Source organism: Balaenoptera musculus, chromosome 4 (assembly GCF_009873245.2).
Source record: "Balaenoptera musculus isolate JJ_BM4_2016_0621 chromosome 4, mBalMus1.pri.v3, whole genome shotgun sequence".
In the NCBI taxonomy this organism is placed as follows: domain Eukaryota; kingdom Metazoa; phylum Chordata; class Mammalia; order Artiodactyla; family Balaenopteridae; genus Balaenoptera; species Balaenoptera musculus.
In genome coordinates this window covers 141,631,443-141,651,353 of record NC_045788.1, presented here as the reverse complement: position 1 = coordinate 141,651,353, position 19,911 = coordinate 141,631,443, and the positions used below count along the sequence as shown (strand labels likewise).

General features: G+C 44.3%; 1 protein-coding gene across 3 annotated transcripts in view; it reads left to right on the top strand.

The window, feature by feature from the left end:
* RSPH1 (radial spoke head component 1) overlaps nt 1–19,911 on the top strand; it is a 45,123-nt gene that overhangs the window by 5,846 nt on the left and 19,366 nt on the right. Inside the window, exons 6-10 of one of the 3 annotated variants that reach the window (XM_036850691.1) lie at nt 2,925–2,996; nt 4,999–5,158; nt 5,908–6,048; nt 6,854–6,927; nt 7,069–7,104. In XM_036850691.1, the coding sequence (XP_036706586.1) occupies nt 2,925–2,996; nt 4,999–5,158; nt 5,908–6,048; nt 6,854–6,906 (426 nt within the window). In that variant the 3' untranslated portion in view covers nt 6,907–6,927; nt 7,069–7,104. The other 2 variants (XM_036850690.1, XM_036850689.1) reach the window with 2 other exon arrangements.

The window sequence follows — 19,911 nt, the reverse complement described above, 5'->3', positions numbered from 1 at the left end:
CACCCCCTCCAGACAGGGAAACAGGGCAGCCGTGCTGAGCTCCAAGCCTCACTGATGCCCACAGAGGGCAGGGCGGGGGCGGGGGAAGCTCAGCCGGTTTCTCTGCATCTCAGTAATATCCATGCTCTCTCCCAGCAGCGGGAATCATTATAGCCCTGGGGGCACCTTGACCTTGGTCTCATGAGTAAATGGGATATGAAAAACGTATTTGTCTGGAACAACTGAGCATTTCCTGCAGTTGAGCCTGTGGGTGTTTTGACTTTCTTTCCCCTGGGAGGCCCACAGCCAGAGCCGCCGGGAGGGAGACCCACCAGCTCCTCCCTGGAGCCCCACGCCCACTCACCTGCTCCAGTTGGTGGTGGGATTGGAGGCCTTGGGTCTGAAGGTTTCTGGTTCACAGTACCCGTGATGGGTCATTTCTGTTTGGAGGACTCTGTGGCCTTGCTCGTCCTTCTTGCCCGAGCCCTGATGGGATGCAGAGAAACCCTGAATAATTTGGAACCTACCTACCACCCTGCATTTGCCACGTAGCCTTGATCAGGGGTTGAGCAGAAACTTTCCCTGAAGAAAGAGTTTGCTGAGCAAATGAAAGATGTTAAGAGTTTGACAGAGGAACATTTAACTGATTTAACAAAGTAGCCTCAGACCCTTAAAACTCAGTTTTCATTTCCATATAATTCACGCCCTAATTGCAGACTCTACTTTTAGTCTTTGTAAGTGTAGGCACGTTCTCCTTAAATCTGTACATGGAATATGCCATTCCCAGCAAAATCTCATGAGATATTTTTCGGCACACGGAGGTGGGTGGAAGAAAGAGAATTTGATACAAGTTAATTGGAAGGAACCAATGAATGTTGCAAAGCTAGACTCATCTGAGGAATAAGAGCAGACGTGGGGCTTTGTTCTGCTAGTTAGAAAAAGACTTTAAAGTTGTGCAAGAGCTTCCAACTGTGAAATGCCCTGACTCTGGATCCTCCCCGCCCAGCTCAAGCATCGCGAAGGCACAGACTTATACATACAACTTATACAGAATTACAGCATGGGGATTTTAATTACATAAATAGAACCACACTATATCAGAACACAAAAATATACCCCAAGAAACAGCTATCTTTTTGTGCATTCAGAAGTTTTTATATAGGTTAGTTACTGGAATTGCGAAATCTACAGATATTGATATTTTAAATGATGATTGATACTCCAATTGTCCTGAAAAGCTAAGCCAGTTTATACTCTGGTCAGCAGGATGTGGGAGTCTCTTCATCACTTCTTCCATCAACATTGGATAGTATTAGTCTTTAACATTTTCTTTTCAAATCTGATGGGTAAAAAATGTTATCTCATAGTTTTAATGTGCAATTCCCTGATTCCTGGTGAGGCCCAGCACCTTTACACACTTTTATTGCTGGCTTGACTTTCTTCCTCAGACAATTACCTGTTCACATCCTTGCTGACAAGTTATGAAAACACACTATAAAGCTTCAATAATGAAAACAGTGTGATACTAGGATAGAGAAACAGAGATCAGTGAAGCAGGTTAGAGAGTCCACAGACAGATCGAAGTATATAAAATAATTCAGCACTTGAAAGGATATCACTTCCAGTTAAAAGGAATGGTGGGGAGAAGTCAAGAAATGGTGCTGGGACAGCTTGATGACCATTTGGGAGAAAAAATAAAACCAAAGTTTGTCCTCCAGCATGTAGATGAAGATACTTACTAGAAGAAATAAAGATTTAAATGCAAACAAGAAAGTCACAGATAGAAGAATAAGTATTTATGACCTTTGGAATGAGGAAGAGGACTTTCTATACAGAAATAGAAAGGAAAAACCAAGAGATTTCACTTGATAAAAATAATCCAATATAGATTAGAGAACACCATAAAGAAAATTTAGAAGTTATCTGACAAATGGGGTTGGGATATTTGTAACATTTAATTTGTAAAGCACTTAATCAATGTGATTTAAATTTCAAAAATGTTGAAAAAAATTTCAGCCTTACTAATAACTTAAAAGGTGTGACTTAAAATGATGAGGTCCTGTTTTTTACATATATATAAAAAATGTAAAAGTATAACAAATGTTAAGTCCAGAAAAAATAAGGGTTTGCGGACGAGAGGCTCTTAAGTGCTGTTGTGGGAAAGAAAATTATTAGAGCCTTATTCTGGTTAAAAAAAAATATATATATATGTATATATAAAACACATACTTTTGTCCAGAAATTCAACTTCTGAAAATTTACCCCGAGGAAAATGTCAAGGGTGGACGTAAAGATTTAACTCAGAATATGTTTACCATAGCATTTTTTGTCAAAGTATCAGCATACCAAATATCAACAATAGTAAGTGAGTAAAACAGATTATAATTATTTGATGAAATAACATACCAGGTTGAAAACTGATGTTATGGAAGAATATCTGTGATATGGGAGGTCATTCATGCCCTATATCTAAGTAAAAATAGAATAAGAGTCAGCACGTGTAGTTACGGTCAGATTTTTATTTTTTTAAAAAAATCTCTGTATTAGAAATAAGGTTACAGAGACTACATCAAAATATTAGTAGTTCTAACACAATATTGTAAATCAACTATATTTAGATAAAAATTTAAAAAATATCAGTAGTACTATTTTTAGCTAGTTTGACTGTGAGGGTCAACTAAGTGAAATTTTTGTCATAAATACATTACTTTTATAAAGAGATAAAATGTAGTTAAAGTTTTTTTTAAAATAAACAAAAGGGGACCTATACTTTGCATTCCATTAGTCATTAGTTCACAAAAGCATCTTTAATCTGTACTGAATTTTCCCCAGTTCCATGATTTGGGGTAGGTTTTATGAAAGTCACATTTATAAAGCATTTTGTTCTTTCTACTGGGTGTTGACACTCAAGAGTGAAGTATTTCTTGGTTTCTCTTTGCTCGTAGCCCGTTGGCCCTGGAAAGTACGTGTTTGATATTGGCTGTGAACAGCACGGGGAATATCGCTTAACAGACGTGGTAGGTTGCAGAGTCTATATCACTCCTACGTTCACAGGCAAATGAGCTGCTCGGTGATACTGATCCTACAGATCTGTGTCAGGACCAATTGCCCTAAGGGAGTATAGGAAAGGGGGTTGGGCAGAAGGGGAAGCTGGGTTCTGACGGGACCCCATGGGAGCTCTGAAATGGGATGACCCTTCAAAGTGTCCTGAATGGAGGCCAGGACCTTTGACCCGCATGTGGACCAGTCACTGGCTGTGGGCTGCCCGTGGACAGGGGCATGAAACCTGGACGATGTGGCCTCCTTTGATGGAGGGCAGTTCCTGGGAGGAACTCTGTTATGAGCAACCAGCTGCCAACACCCCCAGGAGCTGGAGGAGTGAGTGCCTGATGGGGGGGGGGTGTGCGTGGGAGATCACGTGATCACACAGGCACCAATGAGAGAGCAGACACCCCTGGCGGCGGTTCTCAAAGTGCAGTCCCGGTGTGCAGCTTTGACCCTACCTGGGAATCTGTTTGAAATGCAGTTTTGGGCCCCACCCCATTCTTCCTGAATCAGAAACTCAGGCTGAGGCCAGTGATCTGGACTTCAACAACCCCTCCAGGGGATTCTGGTGCAGTTCAAGTTTGAGCACCACTGTCCTGGAGAAACTCAGACATTTGGACACGGAGGAGAGCAGTGTATTTCTGAGTGACTCAACGGAAGTAATAGGCAGGGGTCTGTCACTCTTTGTCACAGGTATTATCATCTTTGCGACAGTGAAGTTTTCCATATTTATAGATTGATGTTCCATCTTTGGAGTTTTGTGATAGTTACAAAACTGAGAAGTAGACCAATATGCTTGGTAAGATTGACACGTGTTGGCTGTTAACCTTTGTCGGAATTATTCACTATTATAAATTATTCCACATTTGGAACTGATTAACTTTGTCTACTTTCACTGCATTTTATTTTTCTCTGCATAATCCTTGAGACTAGAGCTTCAGGGTTTATGCCCTTCCATGTCATTACATGGATGTCTTTGGGTGTTTTTAGGCCTTTTCTTACAATGATGTTGATACCGAAACTTGGCCTCTGTACACCTGTGCTGAATCGAATCTCAGAGACAGAGTTTTGGGTGAAGCAGAAAAGAACAGCTTTACTGCTTTGCCAGGCAAAGGGGGACACAGTGGGCTAATGCCCTCAAAACTGTGTGTCCCAACCTGCTGGAATTTGGTGAGGAGTTTTATAGGATTGGTTCAAGGGTGGGGTTGCTGATAAAGATCAGGGTGTGTGCAGGGCCTGCGCTCCTTTAATCTGGCCTCAGGTGGTATCCTGATGAGCTTCTCAAGGTCATCAAACTGTGACCTTCTCTCTGGAATGAACAATGTTTCATCAACTAGTTAACATCTTCCATTTCTTGGGGGTTTTAGTTCTGCAGAAGAGCTCAAAGACACTGTTTTGTGTATCCCTTGAGGCAGAACCAGGACCCTGCCCCAAGGCTGCACCACTGTTTCTTGGCTCCTCCCCCCTTATCTCTGCATCCCCTCCCTTTCCTGATTAGTAACTGCTTGAACCTGCCCTTTGGAACTCAGGGAAGGTCATGGAGGCTGGGGCCTATTCCCTAAAACAGGAAACGGGGGACACAGGAAGGCTTGCATGTCCAGGAGCCCCACAAGGTCCTGCTCAGTTTCAATGTTTGTTTTGTTATGTTTAGAGAAGCTTAGAGCTGAAATGTGGCTGAGCGGTTGCAAAGGGCACTTAGTCCTGGTCATTTCTTAACTGGGAAGCGTTAGGTCTGAAAGCCTTTTGTGCCGGCAGTGGAATGAGTACGGGAGCTATGTTGCCCTCACCTTCGTGTCTCATCCTCGTTCTTTCAAGATCCATTTTCAGCCCTTGGATTATACTATGGAGAGTTGGCAATTACTCCGATCACTGAATCCTGTTATAAAAATGCCCAAATGCAATTCAAAACCCGTCCCGTCTCCCCTCACTTTAAATATCCCATACATGTTGGTCAAGTTACATTTTTTAACTTAGGAAAGAGGAGAAGAGGAAGAGGAGGAGGAGACGCTGGTAACTGTCGTTCCAAAATGGAAAGTGACCAAAATCACAGAATTGGCCTTGTGGACCCCGACCCTCCCCCAGGAGCAGCCCGCTGCAGATGGACCAGGCCAGGGGGAGGCCCCAGGAGCTGAGGGTATGGGCAGATGGAGTAGGACTCCCTGGGAAGCAGGCTCTGAGTCCCACCCCTTGGTCAGTGATTGGCCGTTGGTGTGACCTGGGCAAGGCTCTGACAGCAGCTGGGGTGACAGGTCCTTCCTAAAGGGGATCTGGACAGCATTTCTCTGTGACCCTCACCCTGGGGGCTTCCTAAGAAGTCCTCAGGGGGCCATGGAGTGTCGAAGGTTACACTGGGCAGGAGCCCTTCTGTTGCAAGTGATTGAAGACCAATTCCAATTGGCCTAAGTGGAAAAATACTGATACTGATTCATTGGTTCCTACAACTGGAGTGGTGGGGGTGAGACAGCCTCAGGTGTGGCTGGATCAGGCCTCCACGCTCGGATCTCCACTCTCCTGTGCACTGGCTCTGCTTGCCAGCACCCTCTTCCCTTTGGCAACCAAAGCTCAGTGACTTTATCAGATTGCCACCCAATCCGCTCAAGAACCCTGGGAACAGAGAGCTTCTTTCTCCACATGCTCATCAAAACCTTGGGATATATATTGTACACTTAAAATAACAAGCCCTTGGGAATTAGCGTTTCAGACCAGTGATGCCCATCCCTGAACCTGTCACTGTGATGGGGATGAGGGAGCAGATGCCAGGCCTGGGTGGAGCTGTGACTCTGAGTTGGGGGGTGGTCCCCTGATGGAGAAGCGGGCACTGCTGTCAGCAGGGTGGGTGCGGCAAGGCGCCTGCTGATACCCTTTCCCTTTGTTCCATCTCAGGCGGGGGAGAGCCGGCCGAGGAGGTCCAGCCTCTGACCGACGTGTCAGAGGGGGAATTAGATTCAATGCAGCCCGGAGAGGAGGAGGGAGACACCAGCAGGGAGGACGGAGAGGAGTTCCGCTACGACAGCTTAGACCAGGGTGAGCCTGTGCTCTGGGGGCCCGGAGGGCGGGAGGGAGGGAGGCACCAGGCACACTGGGGTGGGCGCAGGGTTTTCTCTGCCTTTGACCGAGGCTGTCCTTGGGCCAGGCCTGAGGGATGGGACGTCTCAGAGGACCCGCCTTGGGAATGTCGCTCCTTCTTAGGTGTCCTGGTAGGGACAGCCGTGTGATGCATGTTCTCTCTAACTTGGTCCTTGCTAATCTGCATTTCACCAATACGGCACGCCTTGGGCTGCAGGTCCCAGTCGATTGATCCCATGGCTTCATTTTACTGCATGTTTTTCACCTTTGTAACGCTTTATAATAAAGCATGTATAATAATATAGAGCAAGCACCTTCAAATTTTAAACGCTTTTACCATTTAATTTTTCAGCATTAATACACACAAATGGTCTTACGGGGGTGTGGGAGGAGGGTGGGAAGCGTGGAATACAGCTTCCATAGAGATCAGAGTTCCAACAGTGTTACTTATAAGTTATAGCCCAGCAATTTAACTTACTGAGCAGTGTGCGCAGGCAAAAGATAATGCTGGACCTTACTCTCACTTACATGGATATTCTTTGTCTTAGCATTTACTCTGAATAAACCTTTTGCTTAGTTTATTACTGGTACCAAAAGAAAAACTATAAAAGTCTGTATAAGATAAAATTTAACATTCCATGATTTTGCCTGATAAATAGAAATGTTTAATATTCATAATACCTATTGCAAAAGATCTGCTAGCAAATCATGCGTTTTTAAATAGAAAAAAGCTAATACACTCACATTTCCTTTTTCTTCCCAGGAAACGTTAGTTTTGAAGAAGAGGAAGTCAGACAGCCAGAACTGCTGGATTAAGATGAAGCAAAAGCCAGAATGGTAGGAGATTGAGTCTTAAAGATGCTTCTGTTACCAGGGTAGTTATTACTAATCTATCACTAATCTTTCTTACTTAGTTGTTTGTTAAGATGTTTTACAATTGCGAATAAATTTCTTCATTATCCTTAGTTTATGAAATAGCCTCTGCTTCCAGTTCTTTAAAAGTTACCAGGTTGGGACTTCCCTGGTGTCACAGTGGTAAAGAATCTGCCTGCCAATGCAGGGGACACGGGTTCGATCCCTTGTCCAGGAAGATCCCACATGCTGTGGAGCACCTAAGCCTGTGTGCCATAACTACTGAGCCCACGTGCCACAACTAATGAAGCCCGCACGCCTAGAGCTCGTGCTCCGCAACAAGAGAAGCCACCAGCCCCTGCTAGCCGCAACTAGAGAAAGGCCGTGTGCAGCAATGAAGACCCAACGCAGCCAAAAAAAAAAAAAAGTTGCCAGGTTATTTTGCCATGATTTTTTTAGTGCTGTTTTCTCCTAGGAGAAAGAAAAATATCATATGACTGTAACTCTGCTGAAGATGGTTAATGGAAATGGATTCTGGCTAAGTTAGCTGAGTGACTAGATAGTGAAGTCCCTCTCTCAAATTACCCTCAAGTGAACCAGGAAAACACCTAGAAAATAAGAATTCCTGTGTGCAATGCTCATAAAACACAACGTAATAAATGCACGTCAGGCTTGGGTAAGAAACCCTCAGGTGCCTCTGGAGGGGGCACTCCCGTCCGTTCTGCGCCTTCGGCATCCTGGGGTGGGCTTTGGGGCTCCCTGCCGGGAGGTCCCCACAAAAGGCTAAGGGGCAGGGCTGACCACAGGGGTGGCTTTGGCCTGTGTGTACACTCTTCAGGCCTCCTGGTGGGCTGTGGGCTGACACCTAGGTCACATCCAAGATCCTTGAGTACGGGCCCAGCTTGTTTTATTGTGTTTTGCTTTATTGCATTTTGCAGATACTGTGTTTTTTTACAGATTGAAGGTTTGGGGCAACCCTGTGTCAAGCAAGTCTACTGTCACCATCTTTCCAAGAGCACTTGCTCACTTCACGTCTCTGGGTCACATTTTGGTAATTCTCACAATATTTCAAACTTTTTCATTATTTTTATATTTGTTGTGGTGATCTGTGATCTTACTTTTTTTAAATGAGTACAGCAAAGTGATTCAGATATATATATATATATATACATATATATATATATATATATATATATATATACATACATATATATATATATGCTTTTTCAAATTCTTTTCCCATATAGCTTATTACAAAATTTTGAGTAGAGTTCCCTGTGCTCTACCGTAGGTCCTTGTTGGTTACCTATTTTATATATAGCAGTGTGTATCTGCTAAGCCCACACTCCTAATTTGTCCCTCCCTGCACCTTTCCGCTTTGGTAACCATCAGTTTGTTTCGTATGTCCGTGAGGAGTCTATTTCTGTTTTGTAAATAAGTTCATTTGTATCCTTTTTTTTTGGATTCCACATATAAGCGATATCATATGATATTTGTCTTTCTCTGTCTGACTTACTTCACTTAGCATGATAAGCTCTAGGTCCATCCATTGCTACAAATGGCATGATTTCATTCTTTTCTTATGGCTGAGTGATAGTTCCGGTGATCAGTGATCTCTGACGTGACTATTGCCACTGTTTTGGGACACCATGAGCTGCACCCATGTAAGACGGCCAACTAAATGGATCAATGTTGTGTGTGTTCTGACTGCTCCACTGACCAGCTTTCGTCCCATCCCTCCCTCTCTCTGGGCCTCCCTGTTCCCTGAGACACAACAACATTGAAATTAGGCCATTTAATAACCCTACAGTGGCCTCTAAGTGTTCAAGAGAAATAAGAGTCACATGTCTCTCACTTTAAATCAAAAGCTAGAAATGATGACGCTTAGTGAGGAAGGCATGTTGAAAGCCGAGACAGGCCAAAAGCTAGATCTCTTGCACCAAACAGCCAAGTGGTGGATGCAAAGGAAAAGTTCTTGGAGGAGATGAAAAGTGCTGCCCCAGTGAACACACGAATGATGAGAAAGCGAAACAGCTTTATTGCCGGTATGGAGAAAGTTTTACTCGTTTGGATAGAAGATCAAACCAGCCACAACATTCCCTTAAGCCAGAGCCTAATCTAGAGCCAGGCCCTAACTCTCAATTCTGTGAAGGCTAAAAGAGGCGAGCAAGCTGCAGAGGAAAAGTTTGAAGCCAGCAGAGGTTGGTTCATGAGTGTTAAGGAAGAAGCCGTCTCCTGACATAGAAGCAGGAGATAAAGCAGCAAGTGCTGATGTGGAAGCTGCAGCAGGTTATCCAGAAGGTCTAGCTAAGTAATCAATGAAGGCGGCTACATCTGTTATCCAGCGTAGACAGAACAGCCTGCATTGGAAGAAGATGCCATCTAGGAGTTTCATACTAGAGAGAAGTCAGTGACCGGCTTCAAAGCTTCAGAGGACAGGCTGACTCTCTCGTTAGGGGCTAATGCAGTTAGTGACTTGCAGTTGAAGCCATTGCTTGTTTCACATTCTGAAAATCCTAGGACCCTTAAGAATTATGCTAAATCTACTCTGCCTGTGCTCTGTAAATGCAATGACAAAACCTGGATGACAGCACACCTGTTTACAACGTGGGTTACCGAAGATTTTAAGCCCACTGTTTTTTTTATTTTTTATTTTTTTATTTTTTATTTTTATGGCTGTGTTGGGTCTTTGTTTCTGTGCGAGGGCTTTCTCTAGTTGCGGCGAGCGGGGGCCACTCTTCATCGCGGTGCGCGGGCCTCTCACTATCGTGGCCTCTCTTGTTGCGGAGTACAGGCTCCAGACGCGCAGGCTCAGCAGTTGTGGCTCACGGGCCCAGTTGCTCCGCGGCATGTGGGATTTTCCCAGACCAGGGCTTGAACCCATGTCCCCTGCATTGGCAGGCAGATTCTCAACCACTGCGCCACCAGGGAAGCCCAAGCCCACTGTTGAGACCTACTGCTCAGAGAAAAAGATTCCTTTCAAAATATTACTGCTTATTGACAAGGCACCTGGTCACCCGAGAGCTCTGATGGAGATGGAAAATGAGATGAATGTTGTTTTCATGACTACTAACACAACATCCATTCTTCAGTCCATAGATTAAGGAGTAATTTCAGCTTTCAAGTCTTATTATTTAAGAAATACATTTCGGAAGGCCGTAGTTGCCATAGATGCTAGTTCCTCTGATGGATCTGGGCAAAGGAAATCGCAAACCTTCTGGAAAGGGTTCACCATCCTAGATGCCATTAATAACATTCGTGATTCATGGGAAGAGGTCAAAGCATCAGCATTAACAGGAGTTTGGAAGAAGTTGATTCCAACCCTCATGGATGACTTTGAGGAGTTCAAGACCTCAGTGGACGAAGTAACTGCAGATGTGGTGGAAACAGCAAGAGAAGTAGAATTAGAAGTGGAGCCTGAAGATGGGACTGAATTGCTGCAATTTCATGATAGAACTTAATCAGTCGAGGAGTTGCTTCTTGTGGACGAGCAAAGAAAGTGGTTCCTTGAGATGGAATCTTACTCCTGGTGAAGATACTGTGGAGACTGTTGAAACGACGACAAAGGATTTAGAATGTGACATAAACTTGGCTGATGAGGGCAGCTGCAGGATTTGAGAGGACTGACTCCAACTTTGAAAGAAGTTCTACTGCGGGCAAAATGCTATCACACAGCACTGCTGCTACAGAGAAATCACTCGTGAAAGGAAGAGTCAACTGACGTGGCAAACGTCATTGGCGTCTTACTTTAAAAACTGCCACAGCTGCTCCAAATTTCAGCTGCCGCCACCCCGATCAGCCAGCAGCCGTCAACATCCAAGCAAGACCCTCCACCAGCAACAAGATTTTGACCCGTGGAAGGCTCAGATGACGGTGAGCAATAAAATATTTTAAAATTAGGGTACGTACACTGATTTTTATTTTTAAAAATTTTTTATTGGAGCAGAGTTGATTTACAACGTTGTGTTCGTTTCTGCTGTACAGCAAAGTGAGTCAGTTATACACATACATCTATCCACTCTTTTTTAGCTTCTTTTCCCATATAGCTCATTACAGAGTATGGAGTAGAGTTCCCTGTGCTCTACATGGTTGACCCTGGTTCCCTGTGCTATAATCAGCGTCCTTATTACTTACCTGTTTTATATGTAGTGGTGTGTATATGTCAGTCCCAACCTCCCAGTTTATCCCTCCCTGCCCCTCTCCCCCACCTTCCCCCCCCAGTAACCATAAGTTTGTTTTTCACATCTGTGACTCTATTTCTGTTCTGTAAATAAGTTCATTTGTACCAGTTTTTTTCGATTCCAGATATAAGCATATCATATTTGTCTGTGTCTGGCTGACTTCACTCAGTATGACAATCTCTAGGTCCATCCATGTTGCTGCAAATGGCATTATTCATTCTTTTTTTATGGCTGAGTAATATTCCATCGTATATATGTACCACATCTACTTTATCCATTCCTCCTTTGATGGACATTTAGGTTGCTTCCATGTCCAGGCTATCGTAAATAGTGCTGCAATGAACACTGGGGTGCATGTATCTTTTCAAATTGTAGTTTTCTCTGGATATACGCCCAGGTGTGGGATTGCTAATTTTAGTTTTTTTAAGGAAACTCTGTACTGTTCTCCATAATGTTTGTACCAATTTACATTCCCAGCAACATAAATTGTTTTTCTAGGGCTATTGCACACTTAATAGACTGCAGTATAGTGTAAACGTAACTTTTATATGCACTGGGAAACCAAAAAATTCACGTGACCAGCTTTACCTCGATGTTCGCTTTATTGCTGTCATCTGGAACCAAACCTGCAGTGTCTCTGAGGTCTGCCTGCGTTGGTCCCTCCCGGCCCTGCCTTTCTCTCCCAGCACCAGTTCAGGCCCCACTGCTCTGAAATCATGAACTCTGGAGCAGCCCCCGCCTCCCATTTCTCCAGCTCGGCTTCACCCATCCTCCCCTGTTCCCAGAGTCACTCAGAGGGCAAGAGTCTCCAGCTCACCACAAAATGTCATTGGGAGCTGGTCTGCCCAACCCCAGGTCATGCACTGCATCTGGTGGTTATGCCCCTGAACGTGGGGCCTCTGTAAGAAAAAGCACACAGCGCTATGGGTATAAAGTTACATGAAGCAAATATTTATCCAGAATGAGGAATTTCAAAATGATTATACGCCAAAAGGTGACAAATCCACATACAGCACAACTAGGAAACTGTCGACTACTGTTACTAATTCATTGCCTAATACAATTCTCTAGTATTTCTTTTCCTACATTTTTTTAAAATGGGAATTATTATTATTTTTTTTTAATACTTGCATTTATTTTATTTTATTTATTTATTTATTTATTTATTTATTTATTTATTTATGGCTATGTTGGGTCTCCGTTTCTGTGCAAGGGCTTTCTCCAGTTGTGGCGAGCGGGGGCCACTCTTCATCGCGGTGCGCGGGCCTCTCACTATTGCGGCCTCTCTTGTTGCGGAGCACAGGCTCCAGACGCGCAGGCTCAGTAGTTGTGGCTCACGGGCCCAGTCGCTCCGCGGCATGTGGGATCTTCCCAGACCAGGGCTCGAACCCGTGTCCCCTGCATTGGCAGGCAGATTCCCAGCCACTGCGCCACCAGGGAAGCCCGAAATGGGAATTATTTATTTATTTATTTTTGGCTGTGTTGGGTCTTCGTTTCTGTGCGAGGGCTTTCTCTAGTTGTGGCGAGCGGGGGCCACTCTTCATTGCGGTGCGCGGGCCTCTCATCATCGCGGCCTCTCTTCCTGCGGAGCACAGGCTCCAGACGCACAGGCTCAGTAGTTGTGGCTCACGGGCCCAGTTGCTCCGCGGCATGTGGGATCTTCCCAGACCAGGGCTCGAACCTGTGTCCCCTGCATTGGCAGGCAGATTCCCAACCACTGCGCCACCAGGGAAGCCCTCTTTTCCTACATTTTTTTCGCCAGCATGTTCTTTGATTGCCTCTTCTTACGACAGTAATTTTGTAAGGTTTTCTATAGGGACATTAGCAAGAAAATTAGTTGTTCCTTGAGTGTGGTTTATGAAATACCAGTGGTTGAGGGGCACAAAACACTTATCTTCCCCTGCGGGCATGTTGCTGCTCACGAAATTGCTCCAACTTGTCATTTCAAACAAGCACTCTGATAAACTGCATTGCACGTGGGTCCCTCAAAAATTGTATACGTTGCGATTAACATACATACACTACTATACATAAAATAGGTAAACAACAAGGACCTACTGTATAGCACAGGGAACCATAGTCAATATTTTGTAACAACCTACAAAGGAAAAGAATCTGAAAAAGAATATATATATATATGTATAATCACTGAATCAGTTTGCTGTATACTTGAAACTAGCACATTGTAAATTACCAATACTTCAATTAAAAAAAAAAAAAGAAAAAGAAATTGTATACGTTGTATCATCATATTCCCCACGGGAGATACTCTGTTTTGATCTGGCATCAGTAATAACCTCCCTTACAGCTTTGCACATCTGATGATTGAAATAATTTCCCATAGCCTGGAGCCTGTACTCCTTCTCCACTCCCACATCTATGGCGCTGGACTCACCAGACAAGTTCAGACTGAGACTTGACCTTTGACCCCACACCCTGGGGTGTCAGAAGCCTGGGTAAGTTATCAAAATGGCTGGCAGGAGTGTTTCTGGAAGCTTTTCCAGAACAGCTAGCAATGACAGAACTACACGTGGAAGTTACTGCAAACCTGTCACAGATACATATATTCTACCAAACCCAAACTCCTAAGTCTATCCTTAATTCAGCTCACTCAATGCTCCCTTAAATGGATTCTAAAAATGCCCCTGATTGTTCAAGTGACCCCATCGTGAGGACGTGTCTGAATGAGCCGGGAGAAAAAGAGACGGAGGATGCAGGAGATTATGGTTAAAATACTTCGCTTCTGCAACTACACAAAAAAAGTCACCACATGAATGCACAGTCAGGGTCTCGGAAGGGCCCAGGTTGGTGAGCTTCATGATAAATCCCCTCTGCCCTTCACACTCTATTTTGTACAGTCCCTCTCACATCACTGGGGTTTTTTGGTTTTGTTTTTTATAATTTTTTTTAGCATCACTGGTTTTGAAGAAACTGATCCACTCCCTGGCAGAATATCTGACCTTCTCCATGTGTCTAGATTCTCTTAGCTTGTTCTTCTGTCCCCATATTTCTTATATTCTAGAAGTTACAGCTAAAGGCGTGATGATTCAGCGTTTGTGGTCGTGTGTACTCCCCACTTCATTCATCAGAAGGTGTGGTGAACCTGGTTGACCACTGTCATGGCTGACCCTGGTCTAGCACAGTGGCCGATACCTCTCTGGTCCCCTTGCTGCTCAAAGTTGTGTGCCTGGTGGGACTCTGGCTCTGTGTGCACGTCCAATTCCCCATCAGTCACTTACCTGACAGTTCCAACACTAGTTGATAACCTTTGTCTGAGTTAATTTCATTATTGTCTTGGTTTCCTAGGGCTGCTGTACAAATTACCACAAACTGGGTGGCTTTAAACAACTAAAACTTATTCTCCCACAGTTCTGGAGGCCAGACATTCAAAACTGAGGTCTCGGCAGGGCCGTGCTCCCTCAGAGGCCCCGGGGGAGGATCCTTCCTGCCGCTTCAGCTTCTGGTGGCTCCCATGTCCCTTGACTCGTGGCCACGTCACCGCGTCGATGCCTCCTTTCACATCTGTATCAAACCTCCCTCTGTCTCTCTTACAAGGACACGTGTGATTAGGTTTAGGGCTCTCCTGGATGATCCAAGATAATCTCAAAATCTTTAATCACATCTGCAGAGATCCTTTTTCCGAAAGAGGTAACATTCACAGGTTCCAGGGATTAGGACCTGCTATCTTTGGGGCCACCATTCAGCCCACTACAATTACGGTTTAAAAAAATGGTTTTTCTAACTACTGTTCCTTCTGCATTTATCAGGCTGTAAAATATGCGTTTATTTGGTTCCCATGAAATACAGTCCTCCTGGGAAGCCAGGGTAAATACTTAATTTCTTCCTTTGAATTACCAATTTTAAAAGCAAGACATTAGTTCAATAAATGCTTCAAATGGTAACAGATTAGTTTGTTCTGGACCTCTCTTTTTTGAGCAGTCATCATGGACTCATGGATTTTCATTGACTCCATGTGTTTTAATCCACTACAATTCTTATTCTTTATCATGCTGAAACAGATACAACTTTGGCCAGTTGTAGCTCTTCATGCTAGCTTCTGGTCCTTTGGGCACAATTCTGTTAGTCCTTGAAAATTTCATTACATTTTCCTCAGTGTTTTTATAATTTATTTTTATATAATTTCAAATTTACAAAAACATTGCAAGAATAGTAAAAGGAACTCCCGTATACTCCTTAACCAGGCTCAGCAATTACTTAGTTACTTACATCTTTGCCCCATTTGCTTTAGAGACAGAAGAAGAGAGAGAATAGTATGTATAGTATCTATATAGTATATATACTATATATTATAGTGTATATATACTATAGATATACTATATATATCTATACACATACTATTTTATATGTATATACATACTATTATATATATTATATATAGTATATATTATATACTATAATAGTATATTAATAATATAATAGTATATTATAGTATATTATATACTATTATTTGTATATATATTATATATATATACTATATACATGTGTATATATATACATGTATATATACATACTGTGTATACAGTATATATACATATATAGTATATATATACACTATTTCTTCAGAACCATTTGAATGTAAGATATGTCTAAGTTTTTCAGTGTAGTTTTTAGAAACAAGGACATTCTCTTACATAACCACAGTATAATTATCCAAATCAGGAAACTTCACCTTGATGTAATTTGATATGATTCCCCCAATCCCCACTCCTTATGTAAATTTCATCAATTTTCCCCTTAATGTCCTTTTTAGCTAATATTAACGACTCTGGGCATTTATTCGTGTGCTTATTGGATATTTGCATAACATTCTTTGTGAAATGTTTGTTCAATATTTTTTCTAGTTTTTAACTGGCTTGTCTTATCTTTTGATTTGTGGAAGTTCTCGATCTCTTCTGGATGTAATTCCTTCATCAGACACATGTTTGCTTTCCGTCTGTGGCTTGCCTCTTTTCTTGACAGTGTCCTTGACGAGAAGAAGTTTGAAATTCTGATGATGTAATTTGGGCAGATTTATCCACAGAATTTGAGGCTCCTCCTTTCTGGCTTTTTCTGCTCCTGGATTTTCTGCTCACTTTCCAGCAGCTGTGGTGGCCCTGAACCCGGTCCCCTGGCTCTTCAGATCACAGACGTGCCGTTTTCTATCGGCATCTAGTCACTCTGTGTGGCTACCACTGACCCAGGCTAAAGTCATAATCATGGAAACTCACCCTTATATCTCTTCTCCAGGTGTCAGCTCTCTGTCAGGTCCTGGCCAGTTTTTGTTCACTCCGCTGGCATCAGATAGTTGTTTTGTAACTTCTCCAGAGTTTATCTCCTGTTATCTGCAGGAGGGCTAGGTCTGGAAGGAGCTTACCGAATTTGGAACCTTCAGTGCGTAATGCTGGGTAGAGGAGAGTTTTGTTCACCAAATATCTTTACCATAAATGAAATGAGTAAGACATTCATCTTGATCTCAAGATGTGAGTGATCCGTATTTCGGGATTTCTGACACCCAGGGCTGTTCCCGGCCTCGGCCAGCTCCATGGGTTCTGGTGTCCTGGGCCTCAGCCCAGAGCACCTTCTCAGAGCTGCCCCCTCTGCTGGAGCCCATCCCGGGGCTCTGGCCCTTCCCTACATAATTGCCTTCCTGAGTGAGGTGTCTGGGAGCCCACCTCAGAGAAGGCCCTCCACTCTACCCATTCTTCTCTGCGCCAACCCAGAGGGGAGGTCTGGATACTAGCTCACCTCTCCTCTCTAGCCGGGGGTCCAGCTTCCCGGGCTCTCCTGCCAGGTGCCTGCACACTGGTTCTTGGCTGTTGATTTGGTTTGGTCCCGGTTTGGGGTGGGCAGGCAGGGGGACAGGGGAAGAGGAGGGCCTCCAGCAAGGCTGTTGTGAATGAGCAGGAAGCAGAGAAGGGAAAGAGGGTGGAAAGGATTGGAGAAAGAGACGCATGGAGGGTGAATGGAGCTGCTGCTGGATGTCTAAAATAATGGAATCTCACCAGCAAAAAGCATCTATTTCTGTACCTAAAAAGAGCATGCAGCACCGGAATTCTGGAAAATTCCAGCAAGGTTGCAGACCCTGGATGCTGCATGATCTTTCAGCCACTCTCTTCGGGCAGCATGTGAACCCAGGGGTGCGGGGCTGGTTCAGAGGGTGCAACGTGTTTGTTCCCTGTCTCCTCTGCCATCATGCGAGTTACAGAGACAAACGCCACCAGGGTACCTCACCAGCGGAGCCTGAGCCTCCCGTCTCCCCTTCGTACCCGCTGAATCTTGACCCTTCAGCCCCTGCCACGCCCCCTCTGAAGCCACACGTGTTAGGAAAAGCTCCATCTACCTCCTGCATTTCTCCTTTACTCTCCAATGACTGCCACACTCACAGCACTTCTGACACAGATGTGTGGGTTTCTCCACACCTGGCACTTCTGTGACCCCAGCTGGGTGTCCTATGACTGAACTCAGTTCTGACACTACCTACCTGGAGGTGGCATCAGATCCCACAGGCTAAGGGCTCAGTCCCATGAGACTGCCCCCCACACACTTCAGATGCCAATGGCAAGGAGTGGGTCCCCAGGTGACCCACAACTTCTGTCCGACTTGGCTACAGATAGGAGGTTCCCATGACTGCCTCCCTTTTGGATGCAGTAATTTGCAAGAACAACTCATAGAATTCAGGGGAACACTTACTTAAATTTACCAGTTTATTAAAGGATGAGATAGGGGATATGGATAAACACCCAGATGAAGAGGTACAAAGGCGAGGTCTGGGAGGTTCCTGAGTGCAGAAGCTTCCGTCCCCATGGAATTGGGGTGCCTCACCCTCCAAATGCACCAACTGGAAGCTCCTCAAACCTCACACTGTTGGGATTTTATGGAGTCTTCCTCACAAAGGCATGATCAATTATTAACTCCATTTCCATCCCCTGTCCCATCTCTGGAGAATGTTGAGGAGAAGGGGCTGAAAATTCCGAGGTTCTAATCATGGCTTGGTCCTTCTGGCGAGACCAGCCCCCATTCAGGAGCCCAGAGTCACCTCATTAGAACAAAAGACACTCCTATCACCCAGGATATTCCAAGGGATTTAGGAGCTCTGGGGTCAAAGACCAAATATAAGAACAAATTCTAATTGTCTTACAAACTGTCAACAAATTCAACTTGTCTTATCACCCAGAAAATGACTAGGGTTTCAGGAGCTCTGTGCCAGGAGCAGAGACCAATTTATATATTTTCTATTATTTCACACCACCCTTACCTTTCACCTCTTCACAAAGGCCTTCTTTGACCCAGTCTCTTTTAGGCCCCTCCTAATGTCCTATCTCCTAGCACTCTTTTGTTTTTCTTTATGCCATTTCTCATAATTTTCAATTCATTCATTCAACAAATACTTCCTGAAAGCCAGCTGCTTGCCAGGTAGTGTGTTGGAGGTGGGGCTTAGAGTGGGATGCTTGTTCCTAGGACCCCCTGGTACACAGTGAAGCAAAAGGGGTCTGGCTTCCTTAACTGTACTTGCCACTGCACTGGCCACTTCCAAAACGCATCCTCACTCAACACCCAGCCCTGGTCAGTGCATCTTTCTGTCCTTGACCATCATGGCCACACTTCTGGCAATCAGTTTTTCTGATTGTCAGATTTTCCACAATACAATACAAGTCTATTACCAACAGATGGCAAAGTGAAAATTTGAATCTTGCAAAAGATGTAGGATTTCATGGAATTGATTAAATTTATGTTGAATGACTGCTCAAATCAAATACAAAGCTACTGGGAGAGGTTCTGGCAAAGTTAGACTGAATAACAATAGGGTATAAAAACGTCAACAAAGGAGACCTAACAAGGCCTTCAAAACACAGCAGCTTAATTCGAAGGACTATGAAGAGCTCTTGGGAAAATTACAGGCCATGAATATTCCTGCGAAAACGATCACCTTGGTGCATGTACTGTGTAGGTCAACCATGAGATCTATGATGTCCCATGATGCTCTAATAAAACTTTGCCAGAAACATTATGAGAACTCCACGGCCATCATTAACATTGGTTTATTCTTTATTCCAAGAATTTGAGCAGAAAGGCAATTTTGCATAATTTACCTTCTGGTAAAAACCAGATGAAACTAACCCATGTTCATAATTTTTAGTTTAATTTATCAAGCCAGAGTCTAAATCAAACCCTATCTTTTTCACTCTTTACTTGAATTTTGGTTTCCATTTTAGCTGGATTGTCTTTGTGGTCAGGAGAACTTCCTGATGAACTTTTAAATAATTGCCCGTGTAATGACCATCGGCCCCACAGAGATGAAAGGCACACGTGTGCACTGCCCTCTGAGATCAGGATGCCAGTGAGAAACAGAGGCTCTTTCAAAACAGGGGAGTTCAAGGGCAAACTTAATGAACTATCTTGAGGGGTGCAGGGAAGTGGCTTAGGGCTGGGAACCCCGCAGCGGCCACGAGCCGGGTTCCTTCGTAGCAGACGTGGGATTTCCACAGCTTAATCTGCCGAGCAGCGCTTAGTAGGCCTCTCTTCCCTGTCCAGGCACCCCATGAGCAAGGAGCCAGCAAACGGCTCTTTCCCTGTCCAGGGACACCTGGGCCTCGCCCCTGGTGGTTGGGCTCTACTCCCTCTCTGGGGTCCCATCATTCCCACCGAGATGGGGAATTCAGTACCAGTGCTGAGCCCCCAACTTCACCTTCAGCCCTGAGAGGACAGTCCCCCAGAGCTCCTTAAGGACCCACTGATGCAATTTTACTGTCGTCTGGCCCCCCTCCGGGGAGAGGGCTGTGATTAGGGG